The sequence below is a fragment of the Falco peregrinus genome, chromosome 4 (genome assembly GCF_023634155.1).
Source record: "Falco peregrinus isolate bFalPer1 chromosome 4, bFalPer1.pri, whole genome shotgun sequence".
Taxonomy (NCBI): Eukaryota; Metazoa; Chordata; class Aves; order Falconiformes; family Falconidae; genus Falco; species Falco peregrinus.
In genome coordinates, this window is record NC_073724.1 from 76,477,114 (window position 1) to 76,496,047 (window position 18,934).

The 18,934-nt window shown below is 34.3% G+C and overlaps 1 protein-coding gene across 28 annotated transcripts in view; it reads left to right on the forward strand.

The window, feature by feature from the left end:
• MYCBP2 (MYC binding protein 2) overlaps positions 1 to 18,934 on the forward strand; it is a 200,650-nt gene that overhangs the window by 164,711 nt on the left and 17,005 nt on the right. For 24 of the 28 annotated variants that reach the window (XM_055802981.1, XM_055802964.1, XM_055802967.1 and 21 more), the window contains 15 exons: positions 372 to 541; positions 1,387 to 1,631; positions 2,329 to 2,496; positions 4,174 to 4,331; positions 4,765 to 4,964; positions 6,184 to 6,333; positions 8,701 to 8,861; positions 9,479 to 9,635; positions 10,285 to 10,509; positions 11,122 to 11,187; positions 13,476 to 13,715; positions 13,848 to 13,946; positions 14,735 to 14,815; positions 16,068 to 16,334; positions 18,396 to 18,679. In XM_055802981.1, the coding sequence (XP_055658956.1) occupies positions 372 to 541; positions 1,387 to 1,631; positions 2,329 to 2,496; positions 4,174 to 4,331; positions 4,765 to 4,964; positions 6,184 to 6,333; positions 8,701 to 8,861; positions 9,479 to 9,635; positions 10,285 to 10,509; positions 11,122 to 11,187; positions 13,476 to 13,715; positions 13,848 to 13,946; positions 14,735 to 14,815; positions 16,068 to 16,334; positions 18,396 to 18,679 (2,671 nt within the window). The remainder of the gene's footprint in view (positions 1 to 371; positions 542 to 1,386; positions 1,632 to 2,328; positions 2,497 to 4,173; positions 4,332 to 4,764; positions 4,965 to 6,183; positions 6,334 to 8,700; positions 8,862 to 9,478; positions 9,636 to 10,284; positions 10,510 to 11,121; positions 11,188 to 13,475; positions 13,716 to 13,847; positions 13,947 to 14,734; positions 14,816 to 16,067; positions 16,335 to 18,395; positions 18,680 to 18,934) is intronic. The other 4 variants (XM_055802966.1, XM_055802976.1, XM_055802992.1 and 1 more) reach the window with 1 other exon arrangement.

Consider the following 18,934-nt stretch of genomic DNA (forward strand, 5'->3'; position numbering starts at 1 on the left):
CCTTTTAAGCTTTCTTAGACAGGGGGTAGGGGTTTTATGTTTGTTAAATCATAAATAATGTTGGCTAACATACAGTACTGACCTTACCATCACTCAGCTGTCTGAATTAGGGATCTGTCGATGCTTTGGACAAGTTCGTAATAACAACTGGAAAACTACAATGGGTTTGGATTCTTTGGATACCAGTGGGACACATGGTCATGCACCTTGTTTGTCAGTTACTTCAGATATATGGAAAAGGAGAAAATTAGGCCAAGAGAAGACAAGTGTCTTCTTTCCCTCTCTCCGTTCCTCTTTTACAGTAATAAATAATGTAATAATAATCATTCTTTTGATATAATGGGGTTTTTAAATCTTTTTCTCCAATGTAGGTTGTGGCCGTTATGCAGGTGGCCAAGGTTATAATAGCATTGGGCACTTTTGTGGAGGATGGGCTGGTAATTGTGGTGATGGTGGTATTGGAGGAAGCACTTGGTATTTGGTTTGTGATCGATGCAGAGAAAAATATCTCCGTGAAAAGCAAGCAGCAGCAAGAGAGAAGGTATTTGCATCTGTTTCTTACATGTTTAGCTCTCTATCTGTTTAATAGTACTTGTTCACAACTTGAAAATAAGGTAGGGCCATTTTAAAAAAAATGGTAATTCAGAATTCTGGAAGGTTTTAGAATATTCACTTATGTCATTGATGGCTTAAAATAATAAGGTAGAACCTTTGTTGGTTACTTGTGACCAAATTTCTTCCCTTCAGATAGTAGTGCTTTCAAATTTATAATTTTATTTTTTTATCCCAATAGAACTACAGCACTGAATGTAGTGCCTAATTTTTTAAAAGTACGTGTCATGTTACTTAACTTTGAATTCTGTTTTATTTGTTAACTGAAATGAGTACTGTTTTAACTTTATGTTTGTAGTTTCTTTAATGATCTTATTCATCCAAATCATTGGATACAGATGCCAAATACTGAGCAATTTTTAATGGGAAAAGTACAAAAACTGTTGTTCTTACATTGGTTTTCCACAACCAGTTTCAAATTCTTGCTTAAAGTATACAAATATACTTTGAGGTTTTAAGATAAGCAGAACAATGCTAATTTAACTTTCTTTTTAAACTAAATTTGTTGAAACTTTTTGCACACAAAATTCGTCTTAAGGAAAACATCAAAATTTTCAGCTGTTTATTAAAAGTTTGCACAGTTATGAAAATGATAAAGTGTCATTAATAGAATAATAGAAATACATAATAGTAATAGAAATATAGTAATAGAAATATATATATGAAGTAATAGAAACATTTTAGAACAGGAAGGATCAAGCAACTTTATTATAACTGACATTGTCAGCTTTTCCTGTGATGAAGTATAAACATACCAGTTTTAAATTTCTCTAGATTAAACAATCTAGGAGAAAACCAATGCAAGTTAAGACTCCTCGTGCCTTGCCAACTATGGAAGCTCATCAAGTGATTAAAGCCAATGCACTGTATTTACTGTCACTGAGTAGTGCTGCTGAGCCCAGTATCCTCTGCTACCACCCTGCAAAAGCATTCCAATCTCAACTTCCCAGTCTCAAAGAAGGAATTTCTGAAGACTTTCCCATTAAAATGCCATGTCTCTATCTACAGACTTTAGCAAGGTAATTAAAGGAAGTTTATGAATATTGATTTCAACACTCATATCTATTTATGGAGTTGGATAAATATTTGTGTAGAAACACAAATGTAGAACATCCATAGAAAAATACATATTTTCCTAGTTCTTAATTATTTTTTGTTCTTCTTTTACATTTCAATGATCTTGCTCAATTTCTTAGATTGTATTTGCTCCAAGAGTTAAATATACCCTGAGTAGCTTTTGGATGCTAAATATTTTTTAATGACAGCTTAGTTTCTGTCCAAAAAATCTAGAATTTCCTGAAGAATTTAACTTAATATGTTAGTAGCAGACATATGTGCTACTTCCCTCTCTTCACAGTTAAAAATACTAGGAAGGAAACCAGAAGATTTGTGTTTACTTGGTATTGCTATGTAGATTTCACTGTAGTGTCTCATGTTTATGAAGGATAGACATTTGGACCTAAAGTACATAATGGAAATACCTAGTGAAAATACTGAAAGATAGCAAAGGGTGATCCCCTCTCCCTGTATGTTGAAAATGCCATTATATTTTCCACTAACACTTGTAAGTCACAACCAGCATAAATGCATTAGGTGAGGGGTAAATGAATAGCACTGGCTGGCTAAATAGATTGGCAAACGACTTTTGTGTATGTGTGTGTGTGTTTCAGGAATTTGTAATCCTTAATCCTAATTTTAAAATCTATTTTGATGTAGGCATCATCATGAAAATTTTGTTGGGTACCAGGATGACAACCTTTTCCAGGATGAGATGAGATACCTGCGCTCAACTTCAGTACCTGCACCGTACATCTCAGTTACTCCTGATGCAAGTCCTAATGTCTTTGAAGAGCCAGAGAGTAACATGAAATCTATGCCCCCAAGGTACTTCCTTGTAATTCTAGGTACTACATACAAATAGTAAAGCATTAGCATAACACCAATTAAGGGGAAAAAAAAAAAAAAAAAAAAAAAGAGGAAAACATTGCTGTAGTTAAGTAACTAAAGGATCAGATCAGCCCAGATCAGTCTCTGGAATGTTAGCAAAAAACGCCAAAAACATATGAAGCTGTAGTTAGAAAAGGATCTTCAGTGAATCATAGCATATCAGGTATATTTTCAACCATTAGCAATGCAAGTTTGCAAATTGGATTTGAAACTTTTACCTGTAATGCAAACCAGTTGCTTCCCTCTAGAAAGATCTTGGTTTTACAACATAAATATGAAAAAATGTTCTTCAGTAATTGATAATGACTCTTAGTATACCTCAGGGAAATTTTTATTTCCCCATAGAGACAAATACAATTTCTCAAGAATCTCCAGAACTGAAGAAAGGGTCCAAGGACCAATCAACCAGCTGTTGCGAACTCCTTGAAAATGTAGCAGGTCTTTTTCCCCTGTATTTCTATTCTTTAACGCCTCTGACTATAGCGCAGATTAGTGGCCTTTTTGAAAGGCAGTGCCTATTATTCTCCTTTCAGGATTTCATTCTGAAGGGAAGTTTGAACAGGAGGGAATTTCATTGCCTTACATTTTTCAAAGCAAGCGTTGCTGCTTCTTTCTGTGGAAAGTTAGAATGTCACTGAATGACAGCTTAATGCTATCTAAGACCAAGAGTGCTAGATGGTTTCTGTCAAGTTAAGCCAGTTTCTTACCTTATTAAGTTTACTGTGATCTAATTCAGGCAATAACAGAATTTTTTGTTTTGCCAGGGAAAAAAAAGGCTTTTACTGTTACTTAATAATAGTCCAGAATCAACTTAGATGCTTGGTATTTTGAGATGTTAAACAGTGATTCCTCATATTACAATGAGGATGTAATGAAGAGAAAACTTGCTTTTAGTCTGTATTTATTTCAATCTGTTATATTTTATACTGACAGCAAAAACAGCTCATTGCAATACTGCAATCTACAATGTAGTCTTTTCAGAAATAGAACTTTTGTAACAAAACTCCTTAGGAGTGCATCGTATTGCTATATTCCTTTATTAAAACTGTGGACACCATGGTCTCCTGAGGCCTATAGGGACAGCATAAACTGGGAATTCTTCTGCAGACTGTAAGAAGTCCACTGAAGGTAAGGGGTAAAACATGTCAGAGGCGTAGCCATAGCAATTGAAAATTGGCTTTAAAGCTAATGATACTAGAAACTTTTACTTCATGTAAAGTTCTAAATTTCAGTTTGCTTGCAATTAAAAGTTCACTCCATAGGTGTTTTCACGAGCATTCTCAGGGAAAATTTGGTCTGAAACTTCAATTCAGGCACAATCTGAACGTTTGTAGTCTCTCTCTAAAAAAATACCTAAATTCTTGGGACTTGCCATGTACACCATTACACTTGTTTATAAAGCACTTGCATGCTTTTTCACCATGTGTAATTCTAAAACATGTTCCTTCTTTTCCAGCCTTTAAACAGTTGTTAGGTACATAAGACAAAGTTTCATGCAGTAGCAGCATTTTCATTATTACGAAACGCATGTGTCTTTATTTAATATTTATGTATAATTCAAGTATATTCTATATATTCATTAATGAGTCTGTAACTTCACTGTTTTCTTTGTAGTTTGGAAACCAGTCCAATAACAGATACAGATCTTGCAAAGCGTACAGTCTTTCAAAGGTCATATTCAGTTGTTGCATCAGAATATGACAAACAGCACTCGATTTTGCCAGCCCGTGTAAAGGCAATCCCTAGGAGACGAGTCAACAGTGGAGATGCAGGTAAGAGCACAGACATGAGAAGCAGTGGAAAAAGTATTCAAAGATATATGGCACTGGGTTTGCAGTTCTTGGAAACTGTAGACAAATATAATTATGTATAAATAGATGTAATGGCTTTCATTTCTGGTTTTTAATAAACATTAGCTGTTTCTTAATCTGCACAGGGTTAGTCTAAGAACAGCTCAGGAATTACTGAGGTTCTGAAATTTGTGATGCATCTTTTGTGCTTGATTTCAAAGTTAAAGTGGTATTTTCTTTCTCTGTTGAAGCATCATTTTTCCATAGTGCTTTTTTTAAATGCATTTTTCGTGTAGAAGAAATGAAAAAAAATATTAATTCTAAAATGGCTCCATTGCTTTTTATTTTTACTGTGGCTATAAAATTAAAATGCACAAATAACCTGATGTATGCATATTTTTATGCTTTTGAATAGAAGTGGGGTCCTCCCTCCTGAGACATCCATCTCCTGAACTTTCTCGGTTAATCTCCGCCCACAGCTCTCTTTCCAAAGGAGAGAGAAATTTCCAGTGGCCAGTATTGGCATTTGTAATCCAGCATCATGATCTGGAAGGACTTGAAATAGCAATGAAACAAGCCTTACGGAAATCTGCTTGCCGAGTCTTTGCCATGGAGGTATTAATGTACTAATAGATCTTGTATGATTAAAATAAGACATTTTTAAATTCTATCTTAATTTTTCTTTCAGAATTTTTAAATATTTTTTTACAAAAAAGCGATGTGCAGTAAACCTATATTAAAAGTTCAGTTACCTGTATTATTAACTCTAAAAGTTATGAATACAGAAGTATTGTTTGTAAACCTTCCTCAATATTATATCTGTTGTGTAGAAAATCTCTGACAAAAGAATATTATTAAGGCTGCAAAAATCAACTATAAAAAGACTGCTTTCTCCTCATTTGCCCAGCATCTTCCAGGTCTTATTTGCCATTCCTTTTTCAAATCTGGGACTGAGTATTCTTTCTTTAGAATTGTTTTGGTGCTGGTAATAGCTAGATATTTCACAACTTCCTTCTGAGATGGATGAATGCTACCCCTGTTATGTAGATAATGAATGAGCGACCAAAAGATCCATTAAAGATCAGTTGCTTCAATAAAAGCTACAAGAGACAGCCTCATTGAGGGCTTTTTTTGTTGTTGTTTTGTATTTATTTTAGCTAAGCTTTAATAATGTTTCTTCTGAACTTGTATACAGCATGGGTATTTTCCAAATATTTTTAATGTGTGAAAATATAGATGGATTTTCTCAGATGAAGTAAAAACCACACCTCTACTGTTAAGCAACTGTCAAATTTCCAAACATCAGCGTGAAAAGTGTTGCAGCTTTTAGAAGAATTTAAGAATATTATAGTTTTAAAAAACTTTTTTTCCCCATTATGTTGACTTTTTGGAAGTGGCTTAATTGTTTTGATTAATTCAGTCAATGGCAGAGACCAAACAGGGAAACCACATCTCAGCCTACAGAGTTCTAAATTAAGAAGGATCTTTACTTGTTTAACCGATTTAAATAGTAAGGAGTGCTGCCACCTTATCCTGTAATAATCTCTGAATATACTTCAGAACTTTGCTTTTTCATCCTAAAAGCTTTTTTCAAAGAACTTATTTTGGTGTACGGTGTTTGTGAATTACTTTGCTATATCCTGTGTAATATAGTTGTCATTTTAATAAACTGTTGTAGCTACAGAACAATGTGTCTTACTTGAAGACCTTTGCATTATTGTTTGTCTGTCCAAAAGCATCAGTGCACCTCCTTAAATACATGGTTTAAGGAATGGTTTTTACTGCAGGTTTGATTAAGCAATTATAGTAACTCCATGCGTGTGTGTTATTTTAGGCTTTCAACTGGCTGCTTTGTAATGTCATTCAAACAACTTCTCTTCATGATATTTTGTGGCATTTTGTGGCTTCCCTGACCCCTGCACCTGTAGAGCCTGAAGAAGAGGAGGATGAAGAAAATAAATCAAATAAAGAAAATGCAGAACAGGTAAGTAAGGTTCAGTGTTCCCTTCATAAATGCAGCATCTCTGTTGATTTTGTAGTCAATTTAGAAATATTTTTATTGTATGTAAAAAACAAAACAGAACAAAAATAAATAGACCCTTAATCCTCTCAGTAAAAACAGTATCTTAATGATGGAATAAAAATTCTTAGGCTTAAATTGTATTTGATCTCCTTTGGTAGTCATAGATAAATTATTTTTTCTTCTCAAATCACCAGATTTTGTGTGCTGATGCATTATTTTTGTGAGTATTCAGAGGAAGGAAGGAGAAAAAAAAAAGCATAAGCACATTGCTAATCTAGTAACAAAAAAAATGAACTGTTTGCTTTTTATTCTTCCTTTGCCCCCCAATAAGAAGAAAGAAAAGAGAAAATATTTTTTAGAGAAGCTTTGTGGTTTGGTCTGCTGTGTCTTTCAGTGCTTTAAGAAAAGTCTGTAGATAATTCTGAAAATCTGTAGTTAATTTAAGTAATTCTAAGTATAGAGAGAAGTATATATTAAAACAAATTATATGTACACTAAATGTAGTTAATTTAGTGATTTTAAAAAAATTTACAGTTCTGAAAATGTAGCATGTAAAATGGTATAGTCTAACATAGCACTCTTCCAAAAGGTAGGCAGTAGCTCTCTGCATTATATTGTGAATATTGTTTCTGTGCACGGCTCCAACTTTCTGCCTTCCAATAGTAACTGCACATCAAAAGCACTGCTAGAGTGAGGGAAATGTGTTCTTGCTGGTCAGCCTACAGAATAAGAACCTTTACTATATAAAAGAATAAACAAATATTGTCTTAGCTGTAGTTTGGATAATTAATAATTGAAAGTTAAAGGACATTAGAAAGGAATGTTAAAATATGCCATTTCTGCTCTGGTGGGAATGCTGCTTCTCCTTGATACAATGAAGAGGGGGGACTTAAAAAATTCTCCTTGATCACTTGGGTAGGATGAATAATTTAATGGCATACAGAAACTGGCAACAGTTTTCAGCTAATTGTTAAATATTGTTCAGGTGATGTATATTCAAATCAGATCTTCCTTTAGTAGTCTGATCATATGATAAAAAATACCCATGTAATCTATGTACCTAATGTAATTAATCCAAGGCAGTTTGGTGCTTTTCCACAAATGGGATTCACTTCCTTATGTGAAATATTTTTACTTATTCTTTTAACATACAGGGAGAGGGTGAGAAAGCCCAGGGATGAATTCTGTAAAAATAGGAGATGGAGATCTAAAACCATAAATGATTTAACACATAAAATGTAGGTTCAAGGTCAATGTCCTTCCTAAAGCAAAACAAAATGCCAGAATTACCAAGCTCCAGAGGAGGCAGGGGGAGCAAGATGTTATAAGGTGAATGCTTAGGCTTTGAACTTTTTCTGAATAATTGGTTTTATTTAGTGTAGAGTTCAATCTCATGCTTCTTACTTGGTACGCTGAGCACACTTTACCACATTAGGCCCTCCAGGAAAACAGAGAGAAATGTCTGGTTTGATGGTTCTTGGCTAGGTAAGCATGTGCCTAAAATTTATTTCGAGTAATACCATAGCATTTCTAGGCATTCAAGCAATTGAGATGTGTGGGAAATGTACTTGCAAGAATATACATAGACAATTTAATGGGTTTAAAATAGTAAGTTTTAATCTGGATTTGGATGTCAGTAGGTTGGGGGCATGCAGCTGGGTTCCATGGTTCAAGCAGTATCAGATTCTCTCTTAAGAAGCAAAGAGTCTGTATCCTTCGTAAATGAGTCTTTCTCTGCCTTCTGACATAGGGTATCATGATCAGAACCTCCTTCTCTTTCTCTGCTACTCCTCCCCATAACAAACCTTGCTGGCCCCCACCCTCTTTGGCCCTCTGCTGCTGTCTTCATACCCACTGCCCAGTGGAACATGGCTCCCAATGCACAGCCATTCCGATACTAGCACACCATTACTAAGAATCATTATTTTCACAGCTCTAATGAAATAAAGCAGCTGATAACCCTAGCTTAATTAGCAAGTTTGTTATGGCTGGTTTTTGCTGCTCATAAAAGTTGTTATTAACAGCTAGAATATGTCATTTTTCCTAGTTTGTTTCTTTGTTTTCAAATTATTGCAATGTTATCTTTTGCCTATGTAAATCATGAGAAACATGTGGTAGTATACAGTATACTTCCCAAATTCCTTGTTTAGTGTTCATGTATAACTTGTTACTGTAAAAATTCTCTGGAAGTAACTGCTTTGAAGTTCACATTCATTACAGGATTGTTGTAGTTATTCTTAAACCAAATATCATTAATGTTTTTGTTTCTTTTTATTTTTTTTTTCTCTGAAAGTCTGTTAACAACATACAAATTGCTTTGCATCTTAGGAAAAAGACACAAGAGTGTGCGAACATCCTCTGTCAGATATAGTGATTGCTGGTGAAGCAGCTCACCCATTACCCCACACTTTTCATCGCCTTCTCCAGACAATCTCTGATCTCATGATGTCTCTTCCCAGTGGTAGTGCATTACAGCAAATGGCCTTAAGGTAAGCACAAATTAAGACAATTCTTAAAAGGCTGGAAATGTTGTAACATTATACATGAAAAGATTTTGCAATGTAGATAGGAAGTCTGAAATGACTTTATGTGCCCATGTGAAAAGGAACATATCTATCCTTATGCATAGGAAAGATACATGTAAAAGATGCATTTATGTGTTTCTACATATAAATAACAGTATAAAAGACTTTATAGAGAAAAATATATTTGCTTGTAAATTCTGTACTATATCCACTATGGAAAAAAACCATATCATCAAATAATACGGTGGTATCTGTGTGTGTATGTGCATGGTAGCATGATACCTTTTACTCAGAAATCCATCATCTGAATAGTGTCCTTAAACGGTTTGAAATTTTTCCTGTGTATCTGTCTCAAATATACAATTTGAATAATAATGATACTACTCACTGTTAAAATTCTAAGAAACGTTTATTCTTGCCTTCCTCAAAATGATGCATAGAAACACTTAAGATCCTGCAATAATTTGAAGTTAAAGTTTTATAGAAAATACTTTGAGAAGCAAAAATGTAATTAAGTTTCACTGATAGGTTGTCTTTTAAACAATATTCAAAATTTCGAAGTCCACTAAATGTGTTTTCAGGTGCTGGAGTCTCAAATTCAAACAATCTGATCACCAGTTCCTGCACCAGAGCAATGTTTTTCATCATATCAACAATATTTTGTCTAAATCTGATGATGGAGATAGTGAAGAGAGTTTTAGTATCAGCGTTCAGTCTGGTTTTGAAGTGATGAATCAGGCAAGTATTACATTTCTCTCTCAGAAGCAGAGATTGATTGTGAACAGCCTGTACTTTCTACGATCATTCTGTTTGAATTAAAACATTTTTTATTGCAATATCGTATTTCCTTTAATATATCTCAGTTTGGGATCTTGTTGCTGATATTCAGGTTCTCATATTTAACTTTAAAGGTACAAGTATTGAGCCTTAGCTCATCTATCCTAAATTTTGGAGCAGTGCCTGTAAGTGCCTCTTTGCAAGTAAAGTGTTTGGGGGTCTCTTGTAGTTCATTCAGTTAATTCATTTCCTTTATTTAGTCCATTTTTTAAATGCTTTATACTCCAGTTATTACTTGCTTATATCTTTTTTTTATTTCTGTTATTCTGAGGATTAGAAATTAGTACTCCTGATGAATATCTTTAAAGTGCTTTCTTCCATTTATTAATAAATTTAGGCATTTCCTAATATATTCAGCTGTTAGCTAGTATATATTTCCTTTGGTTTAAAGAGCTAAGTAATTTGAACCAATAAATGACAAATTTCTTCTTTAATTCAGAGTACAGATTCTTCAGAACAAAAAAGCCTGTATGGTTTAAAAAAATGTAAATAATGCCTGTATTTGGGGTTATTTTCAGATATTATTAAATATTCTCATTTGTTTTCACAGGAACTGTGTATAGTGGTTTGTCTAAAAGACCTAACCAGCATTGTTGACATTAAAACATCAAGCCGACCGGCTATGATTGGTAGTTTAACAGATGGATCTACAGAAACGTTCTGGGAGTCAGGAGATGAAGATAAAAACAAAACTAAAAACATCACAATTAACTGTGTAAAAGGAATCAATGCACGTTATGTGTGTGTTCACGTAGACAATTCCAGAGATCTTGGGGTAAGAGGAAAACGAAATTAAATGTCTCTCATTGCAGTTGCATATCAAAGTTGATTGTATTTATCAGTCAAGAACACAGTTTTCTTTGTCCAGTTCAGTTCTAATTCTGAAGCTCACATTTCAAAGTAAAGTTTCTGATTCTTGTGGTTTTGAAAGCAGTAGCTGATGTGATCAGACCAATCCAATTAAATGTGCAGTTTGCATGAACTAACGTGTTCAATTTCAGATGCATTTTGAAGCATTTGATTATTTCCTAAGTTACTTTTCCGTCTCATGATTTCTGTCGAAGCATTCAAGTAAGGAGTTTTCATAAAATCCAGACTATCTTCTAGACTTACTGCATTCAGGTTTATTCTGTACAGTAATATTAGAAATATATCTTTATTTCAACTCCAACTTTTAATACAAGGAGCAATTTTTTTCTTTTTTTTTTTTTTTTTGAGAGCTGTGCTTTGGAATCCTTTGTCCTTGGTTTTGATCACTTTTTAATTTTTTTTTTTTTAATGAAACAAATTGCCACTCTTTTATGTACATTCTCTCTTAACAGAGAAGGAATAGTCAGAATGGTCCTCAGTTGAAGTGTTGTGTTCTTACTTTGCTTGTCTTTTGCAGAATAAAGTGACTTCAATGACCTTCCTAACTGGCAAGGCGGTAGAAGATCTCTGCAGAATAAAGCAGGTAAACATTTTAACAGCTGACATTGAAAAATTGATGTCATTTTGCCTGCATAGAGCAGAGATTTTCTAAGCAAATAGTTTCAATTTATTATAGTAGATAAATTATTTTACAAACATCAGGTATCATAATATTATTGGAAAATACTGTATTATTAATGACAGAATTCAGTTATATAAATTGATTATTGATCAAGCTTTTACTCTTTTACTGAAACAGAACAGGGTAATATGAAATGTTCCTTAGATATTTTTTTTTTTTTTGGTTTTTAATTGCTGAAGCTGAAAGTGTAAGTGTCCATGTAGGAAGTTTCCAAAAAAGAGTGTTTAGGTTGTGTTTTATAAGGTCCAACAAGCTGATTGATTTCTTTTACAGTACTTACATCTGAATATACCTGAAATAATTGCATTAATTAGTATAACACATTGTTACATATTCCGATGCCTGTCTTCTTGGTGTTGCACCTTTACCTGCTTCATGGAATCATTTTTCATTAAAGAAATGCAGCTTAAGAGTTAGCAGAAGTAGAACACCATGAGAAAGGAGAAAATAAATCATTTACCCTTAAGACAAGTTTTTCTAGTTACATGGTCTAATATACATTTATAGCATGCATTTTACCCTGCTATTTTAGTTCTCAGCTTCAGGTGGCTGAAGACTTCTGTCCAGAGACTCGAGTTCAGAATGGTATTCAGTCTTTATACTTCTGTTGCGAAGCCAAATGATAGACACGTGTGTTTTTTACAGAGAATAATGTTTTTTATTTTGACATTGGTGTGACCCGACAAAGATATTTAAGGTTTCAAGCAGGCAGTTACCATTTTGGGCTCAAAACTTTATTTGGATTATTGACAATCAGTGGTAAAATTCTTCAAGAAGCAGCATTGTCTTACTGCAAAGAGATGGCTTGCTTTTCTCTACCTGTTATCCTCAGAGAGCATTTACAGCAAAGATACAGCTCCAAAAGTTGTTACAAACCTGAAGAAAAAAAACTTTGGTACAGTGGGCTCATACTAAATGGTGAAGTGTGAGCGTGTGTATATATGTAGAGAGATATAAAGTGTGTGTGTGTGTGTGTATATTCCTCTGTGAGTCTATATATGTAGATAGAAAATATAGATGGAAACACACGCACCCCTCTTGGATAATTCTTTTTTTGTGAGAAGACTGACTTGGTATGCCTGGCTGTCCAGCTAAATAAAAGAATGCTACAGCACAGCTCAGGTGCTGGACTTGCTATCATTGACACAGCTTGTTAGCTTGGTGCCTGGCCTTGTTTGTGTCTGCTGAAACAGTGCCCTGGCATTTCTTCAGGGATGGTTCAGTCCCAGGAGACAAGACAGGCAGGACTTGATTCAGCTTTGCTCCCTCTGCTGAACAGTCCTCTGACACTTCATCAACAGCTTTTCATCTTCAAACACACATACTACACCCTAACTCATGCATACCCTGTCTCATGGTATTAAAAAAAAAAAAAAGTCAGTCTTGTCTGCTGCAGCACAGTTCAATGCAGACACTGAGAATTAGCATAGAAATGGGAAAGAACAAATATTAGCTTGGTTATAATTGAGCCTATGGATATGAGAGAGGGCTGGCTTGGCTCAGGGCCAAGTGCAGTTTAGGCTGCTTGGGCTGCTCGGAGCTGTGATGTGAGGCACGGCACCCTAGCGGGTTTTGGCTTCCAGTAGTGACATCACAGTTTAAATCTTAAAACATTATTCACATTCTTTAAAAAAAAAAAATATTTGTTTTAAAATCATTTGATACAGTTCATCTGTCTTTTTTACAACTGTTAAGTCCTGCATCTCTTGATAAGACTATCAGACATTGACTTCCACACAGTTACAATTTCTTTGACAGGTGTTTATGTGCATAGGGATGAAATAACTACTGATAATTGTGTGTTACATTTTCAGTTAATTTTCAGGCTGCTTTTTTTTGTTGTTTGTTAAAAGTAGTGAGCAAATATTAGATCAAAGTGGTTTTTTGAATATGTGAACTGTTGCTTAGAGGATGAAAGGGATAGATAAGCCACTATTTCTAATAGGCTTTAAAGACCAAAAATAAATATCTATATTTAATTCTTTTTAAGTTTGAGAATTTTTTTAATCAGAATTAATGATGTTGAATGTTTTTATAATTAAACATCTTAGTCTTACTGCTCAGGATGAAAATTTCATAGCAAACACTGTTTTGGTTCCAGCAGTATATGACAGGTTTGGTTTAGAAGTAGGTGACTTTTTGTTTGATGTAATAATGTCAGTTCCTCTCTTTATATTCCTGTTTAATAGGTAGACTTGGATTCAAGACATATTGGCTGGGTAACCAGTGAACTTCCTGGGGGTGACAATCACATCATCAAAATTGAATTGAAGGGTCCAGAGAACACACTAAGAGTTCGACAAGTGAAAATTCTTGGATGGAAAGATGGTGAAAGCATTAAGATAGCAGGCCAGATTTCTGCAAGTGTAGCTCAACAAAGAAACTGTGAATCTGAGACGCTGCGAGTGTTCCGACTTATTACATCCCAGGTGGGATTTTAATGTGTTATACAGTGAAAGTTAATACAAGTTGTAGACTTTTGGTGCTTCATCTTTTAACGTGAAATGTCACATCTGCACAAAATCTCTGAGATAAGATAATTGTCACTTTCTTCCTTCCAGGTATTTGGAAAACTCATCTCTGGAGATGCTGAGCCAACCCCAGAACAAGAAGAAAAAGCGCTGTTGTCTTCCCCAGAAGGAGAAGAAAAAGTACACAATGTATTTATTTGTATTCTATCAATAATACTTTGCTGAAAAAATGATCCAGGATGATTTTCAATATTTATCCTATGTCTTATGATATGTAATCTTCAGATCAAAACAGAAGTAAAATGTCGCAATTGTTATTTTTAAAATAATATCATTAAGAAACTACACTAGTATCCTTTTACCTAGTATACTGTCCTGTTTTCTAGCAAGGATTTGTTCAAGTTTTCCTGAAAAGGTCACTGTATCTGGACTGTCATGTTTAATAGCCAAAATAGGACTGTCCTCAATGAAAGTAATTTCATTTTTCAGGTGACATATATAGTTCTGCTCTACCCAGTACCTAAGGGCAATAAGTTTCGTGACTGAATTATGCATTTATAGAAGTGTATTTTTCTCACACCTGCTGTGTGGTAACTCAATTGTATGTTCCCTGTTTCTTCTACTGTGAAATATATAAACTGAATAGTATATTCCATGCACTGCTTTACAAAGACTTAAATCAGTCATTGTATTAAGCTACGAAAAGTTGCTAAATCTCAGACTCAGGTAATTGTACTTTGGTTTGCTTATGTTATTTTGTTTCATGCTCAAATTGCCTCTTACAAAGAAAAAGTAAATCCAGCTAAGAGGCATTAACCGTAGTTAAATTGATCTTGCCTATATATCTTATTTCTCTGTAACAAAAAGCTACAAACTTCTAAAACAAAGTTCATTGATATATTCCATGTTAATTGCTACAGTAATTAGGAAATGTAATTGAAAGTCTTGACCTAATATTTAATATGCTTTTTACGAAGGCAACATCAGATGCAGACCTGAAGGAGCACATGGTAGGGATCATATTCAGCCGGAGCAAACTGACAAATTTGCAGAAGCAGGTTTGTTCATTCTGAAATGCTTTGAGGAATAAATATTTGTGTGTTGTAATAAATATGCTCATTTTCAGTGACTATAGAACTTTTTATTTGACACTTGCAGTTCTTCTGTTGTTCTGTATAATCAAATTTTGGCTTACATTTTAAATAGTGTGTGTGTGTGTGATATGAAAAATCTGCTGAAACTGACACTGAAAAGATTCACTTTGATAGGATAAAAACCTCTATCCTATTAGACTCAATTTAAAAAGTTTTAGAATTGAGTTCTAAATGGTACTTATTCGTGTTTGATGGTAATAATAGCGTAATAGTAGAGCCTCTCAAGTTTCTAGGAGAGGTTCAGCGACAGAGTTTAGATTTTAGTTTGCACAGTTTTTCCCCATTTGTGTTATCAAAAAATATTTAGGTTCAACAAAATTTAATCCTAAAAAGGTAATCAGTGCATAGATTCTATAATTATTTTTTCCTGCAGTCAATGAATGTTTGGGTTTGTGGTTTTCTTCCTTATCTTTGTTTTTCTTAGCATAAAGCAGTAGAGTATGTTTTTACTTTTTGTTTTGAATACTTATTTTTTTAAAAAATAGACCAATTAAAGCATCCTTTATATTATCTTTATTACAACTATCATGAGACAAACATTGCTGTAAAGATTTTCATGGTAATACAAGAACTATTAGATAAGTTCTGAAGTTTGTTAGAATAATAAATCATGCAGGATCTACTTTTTTGTCACCCATCTCAGCAAACTTTAAAATCTCCTAAAAATGCTTTTTAACATGCTATCAGTAAGACAAAAACATGGTTCTAAAAATTGTTAAGCTTTCTGAATGGTAAACTAAACAAGAGACTAAGTATGTTAATAAGTCCTTTTGTGGGTGTTGAGTAAATGTATTTCTTTGGGGGGTTATTTTGTGTGTGGTTTTTTAAACCTGCATTCTACATAAAAAGCAAATTAAAAGGCAGGAACTACAGTAAAAAAAAGATTTATTCCAATGAAATTTTCCAGAATGGAGATAAACAAATCCAGTATTAAATCTAAATCTTCATTCTAAAGAATTTTATCTGATCTTTACTCTCAGATTTAAATCCGAGTTTTATTCTTCATTTGAATTTATGTTGGAAAGTAAGTCAAGCACAGGCCAAATTTCACAGGCTTTCCTTTTTAGTCATAGTTGTGAAGGTACATAAACCACAGTCGTCTTCATTTTCTAAAAGTTTTGAAGAGTTGTTATGTACTTGTATTCTTTCTGGATAGGTGTGTGCTCATATAGTCCAGGCCATACGAATGGAAGCAACCCGTGTGCGTGAAGAATGGGAGCATGCTATCTCTAGCAAAGAGAACGCCAACTCGCAGCCGAACGATGAAGATGCTTCTTCTGATGCTTATTGCTTTGAGCTGCTCTCAATGGTGCTGGCGCTGAGCGGTTCCAATGTAGGCCGGCAGTACCTGGCTCAGCAGCTGACTCTGCTGCAGGATCTCTTCTCATTACTACATACTGCTTCGCCCAGAGTGCAGAGACAGGTGAGTGCTAACTAGTTACTACTCCTCTGTCTTGGTATTCCTAGAAAAAAGTCTTTAGAATCCTATAATTGTGTGCATGATAATAGAATATGTATTTTAACTTACTTTTTTGTGAAATGTAATTTCATGTGTTCTCTTCAAAACTGTTTTCTCAATCTTACTCAGATCATCCCTATATTCCACCTAGGGAATAACTGTAAATAAAGCAATTCATTTTGTTATTGCAGTCATGAGGAGGGGCAAATAGAAATATACGAACATTTAAAAACCAACTACAGAACCTCTTTTTGAAATTGAAGTGTTAGGTTTGGGGGTTTTTTTTCCCCCAGCTTTTGAGTTGCAAAATTAGAACAAACTCACTTTTGAATGTTTGTAATGTTTTGTCTCCAGGAGGTAGAACAGGTGTAGGAACCCAAAATTGCTTAATTAACGCTTAAGTCATCATGACCTAAATCAGCAAACCGTTCTGAAATGCCTTTGAGTAATACCGTTCTTCACCTTTCTTGTCCTTAATTTCCCATTTCTCAAATGTATGAAGTTTGAAAGCTGGTTTATTTATTAAAATAAGAATTTTGTATAAAAAGCAGTTAAGTTCTCACATGTGGAAGGAAGCCAGCGAGGTGACTGCTGCTTATTTTTTTAGTAAGAACTCATGCCACTTTACTGTGGGGAAGGGGTTTGGGAGCTACAGGTACCCCCATTTATATGTGCTGTATATGCTCCAAATGTTGGTAAATATTTGTATAATTTCAGGAGGCTGTAGTTAATTCTTGCCCTTTTAGTATCATATTTGACCTCAAGGCATAGTGACAGCTAGAATTATGGGATAACTAATGACTGTCTTGCGAAAACATTGTAACAGATGAAGCAGAGGTTTCTCTGGTTGAGATAAGACATTGAATGAGTAGGGCATGGTTGAAATGTCTGTCAAATAGGATCTGTAAAATCCAGTGTTGTTTGGGGTATATATATTCTGCATATATAATGCCTGTATAAGGAAGATGAGAGGTTTTTAAATTAGCGGTGTCTGTTACTGATCTGATGAGTCCTTAGCATGTTTGTCACCTACTCCAGGCTAAAAGTAGTGTGGAACTAGACAGTTCCTTTCTACTTTTGCTATCCTCAGGTAGAGCTTTAATACCTCTTTTTCTGAACTTGAATGTTGTCTGTCTGAGTATATGTGTAGTTATATGCACATAATATAACATAAACATAGATATAAAAGATTTGGTTTTGTACGGTTAATGTGCTAGCTTGTTGTTGCTAGCTGGTATGCCTTCTCTAGGTGGATTTTTAGTTCCTGTTTCAGAATTTTTAATGTCTCATACTCGCTACTCTTCCTTTTTCCAGTTTTCTAAACTGTTACAACATCACATCTCAACTTGCCTGGAGGCAGGCAATGCCCCGCATAGTAGTATCGATATATTGCAGATACGCAAAATACTGCTTTTTTTTCTTAAATATAAACGGTTTTTCAAAAGAACATTGAAGGCTTAAGAAACCAGATATGAAATGTTAACTCCTTAAGCTTTCAAACATCCTGATTTGGACCAAACTTTGCATGATAGAGCCAATTTCAACCCCAGTTCCACCAAGTGTTGAGGTTGAAGCATGTAATTTCAAGTACTTTATTTTCAAAAGTCTAAAGTGTCTCTAACAGTTCTACCATAGAGTTTCTGGCATCTAAAGATTATATGCAAAGTGGGTAACATGTCTGTAACATGCAACGTGCAACCAAATCAGAGTTGTACAAACATCTCTATCGCTATTATTGTAAGTCCAGTACTAAGTATATTTTTGTTATGATATGAAGGCTACGTATTGTTCGAGTGAGATTGGTTCTGGACCCTTCAGCCTTGTCTCACTGGGTATATTAATAAACACTTCAAAACAAGACAGAAACCTTCACAGAATTTCTTCTAGGTGTGACTCAAGTACAGAAAGTAGATTCAGTCCTTCTTACTGAAATAACTTGTGAAGAAGAAGAAAGACTTTATTTGATTTTGCTTGAAAACTCCAGCTGTCTTGGTAAGAATTGTGATGTTCTCATTTTTTCTCCAGGTAACATCATTACTAAGACGTGTTTTGCCCGAGGTAACCCCTAGTCGTCTGGCTAGTATCATAGGAGTGAAGTCTCTTCCACCAGCGGATATAAGTGATATCATTCACTCAACAGAAAAAGGAGATTGGAATAAACTAGGTATCTTAGACATGTTTTTGGGATGCATTGCCAAAGCTCTCACTGTACAGCTAAAAGCCAAAGGAACTACTATAACAGGGACAGCTGGCACTACTGCAGGCAAAGGAGTTACTACAGTCACACTTCCAATGATCTTCAATTCCAGGTTTGTTTAAAACCACCTATATATTCTCAAGCTAAAAGCACAAAATAATTACAGTCTTTGAAGTTAGCATGTTGTCTCTTACAATCTTTGTTTATGAATTGAAAAAATTGTGTAACATTTACAGTATGAGTCATGTTATTAGTGAGTTTGATTTAAAAAAAAATAAAATAAATAAAATAAAAGAAACCCACAACCTACCATATGCTGAATATGTGCAGTGTTTCTTTGTGCTGGATTTTGACAAATAGTGATTTC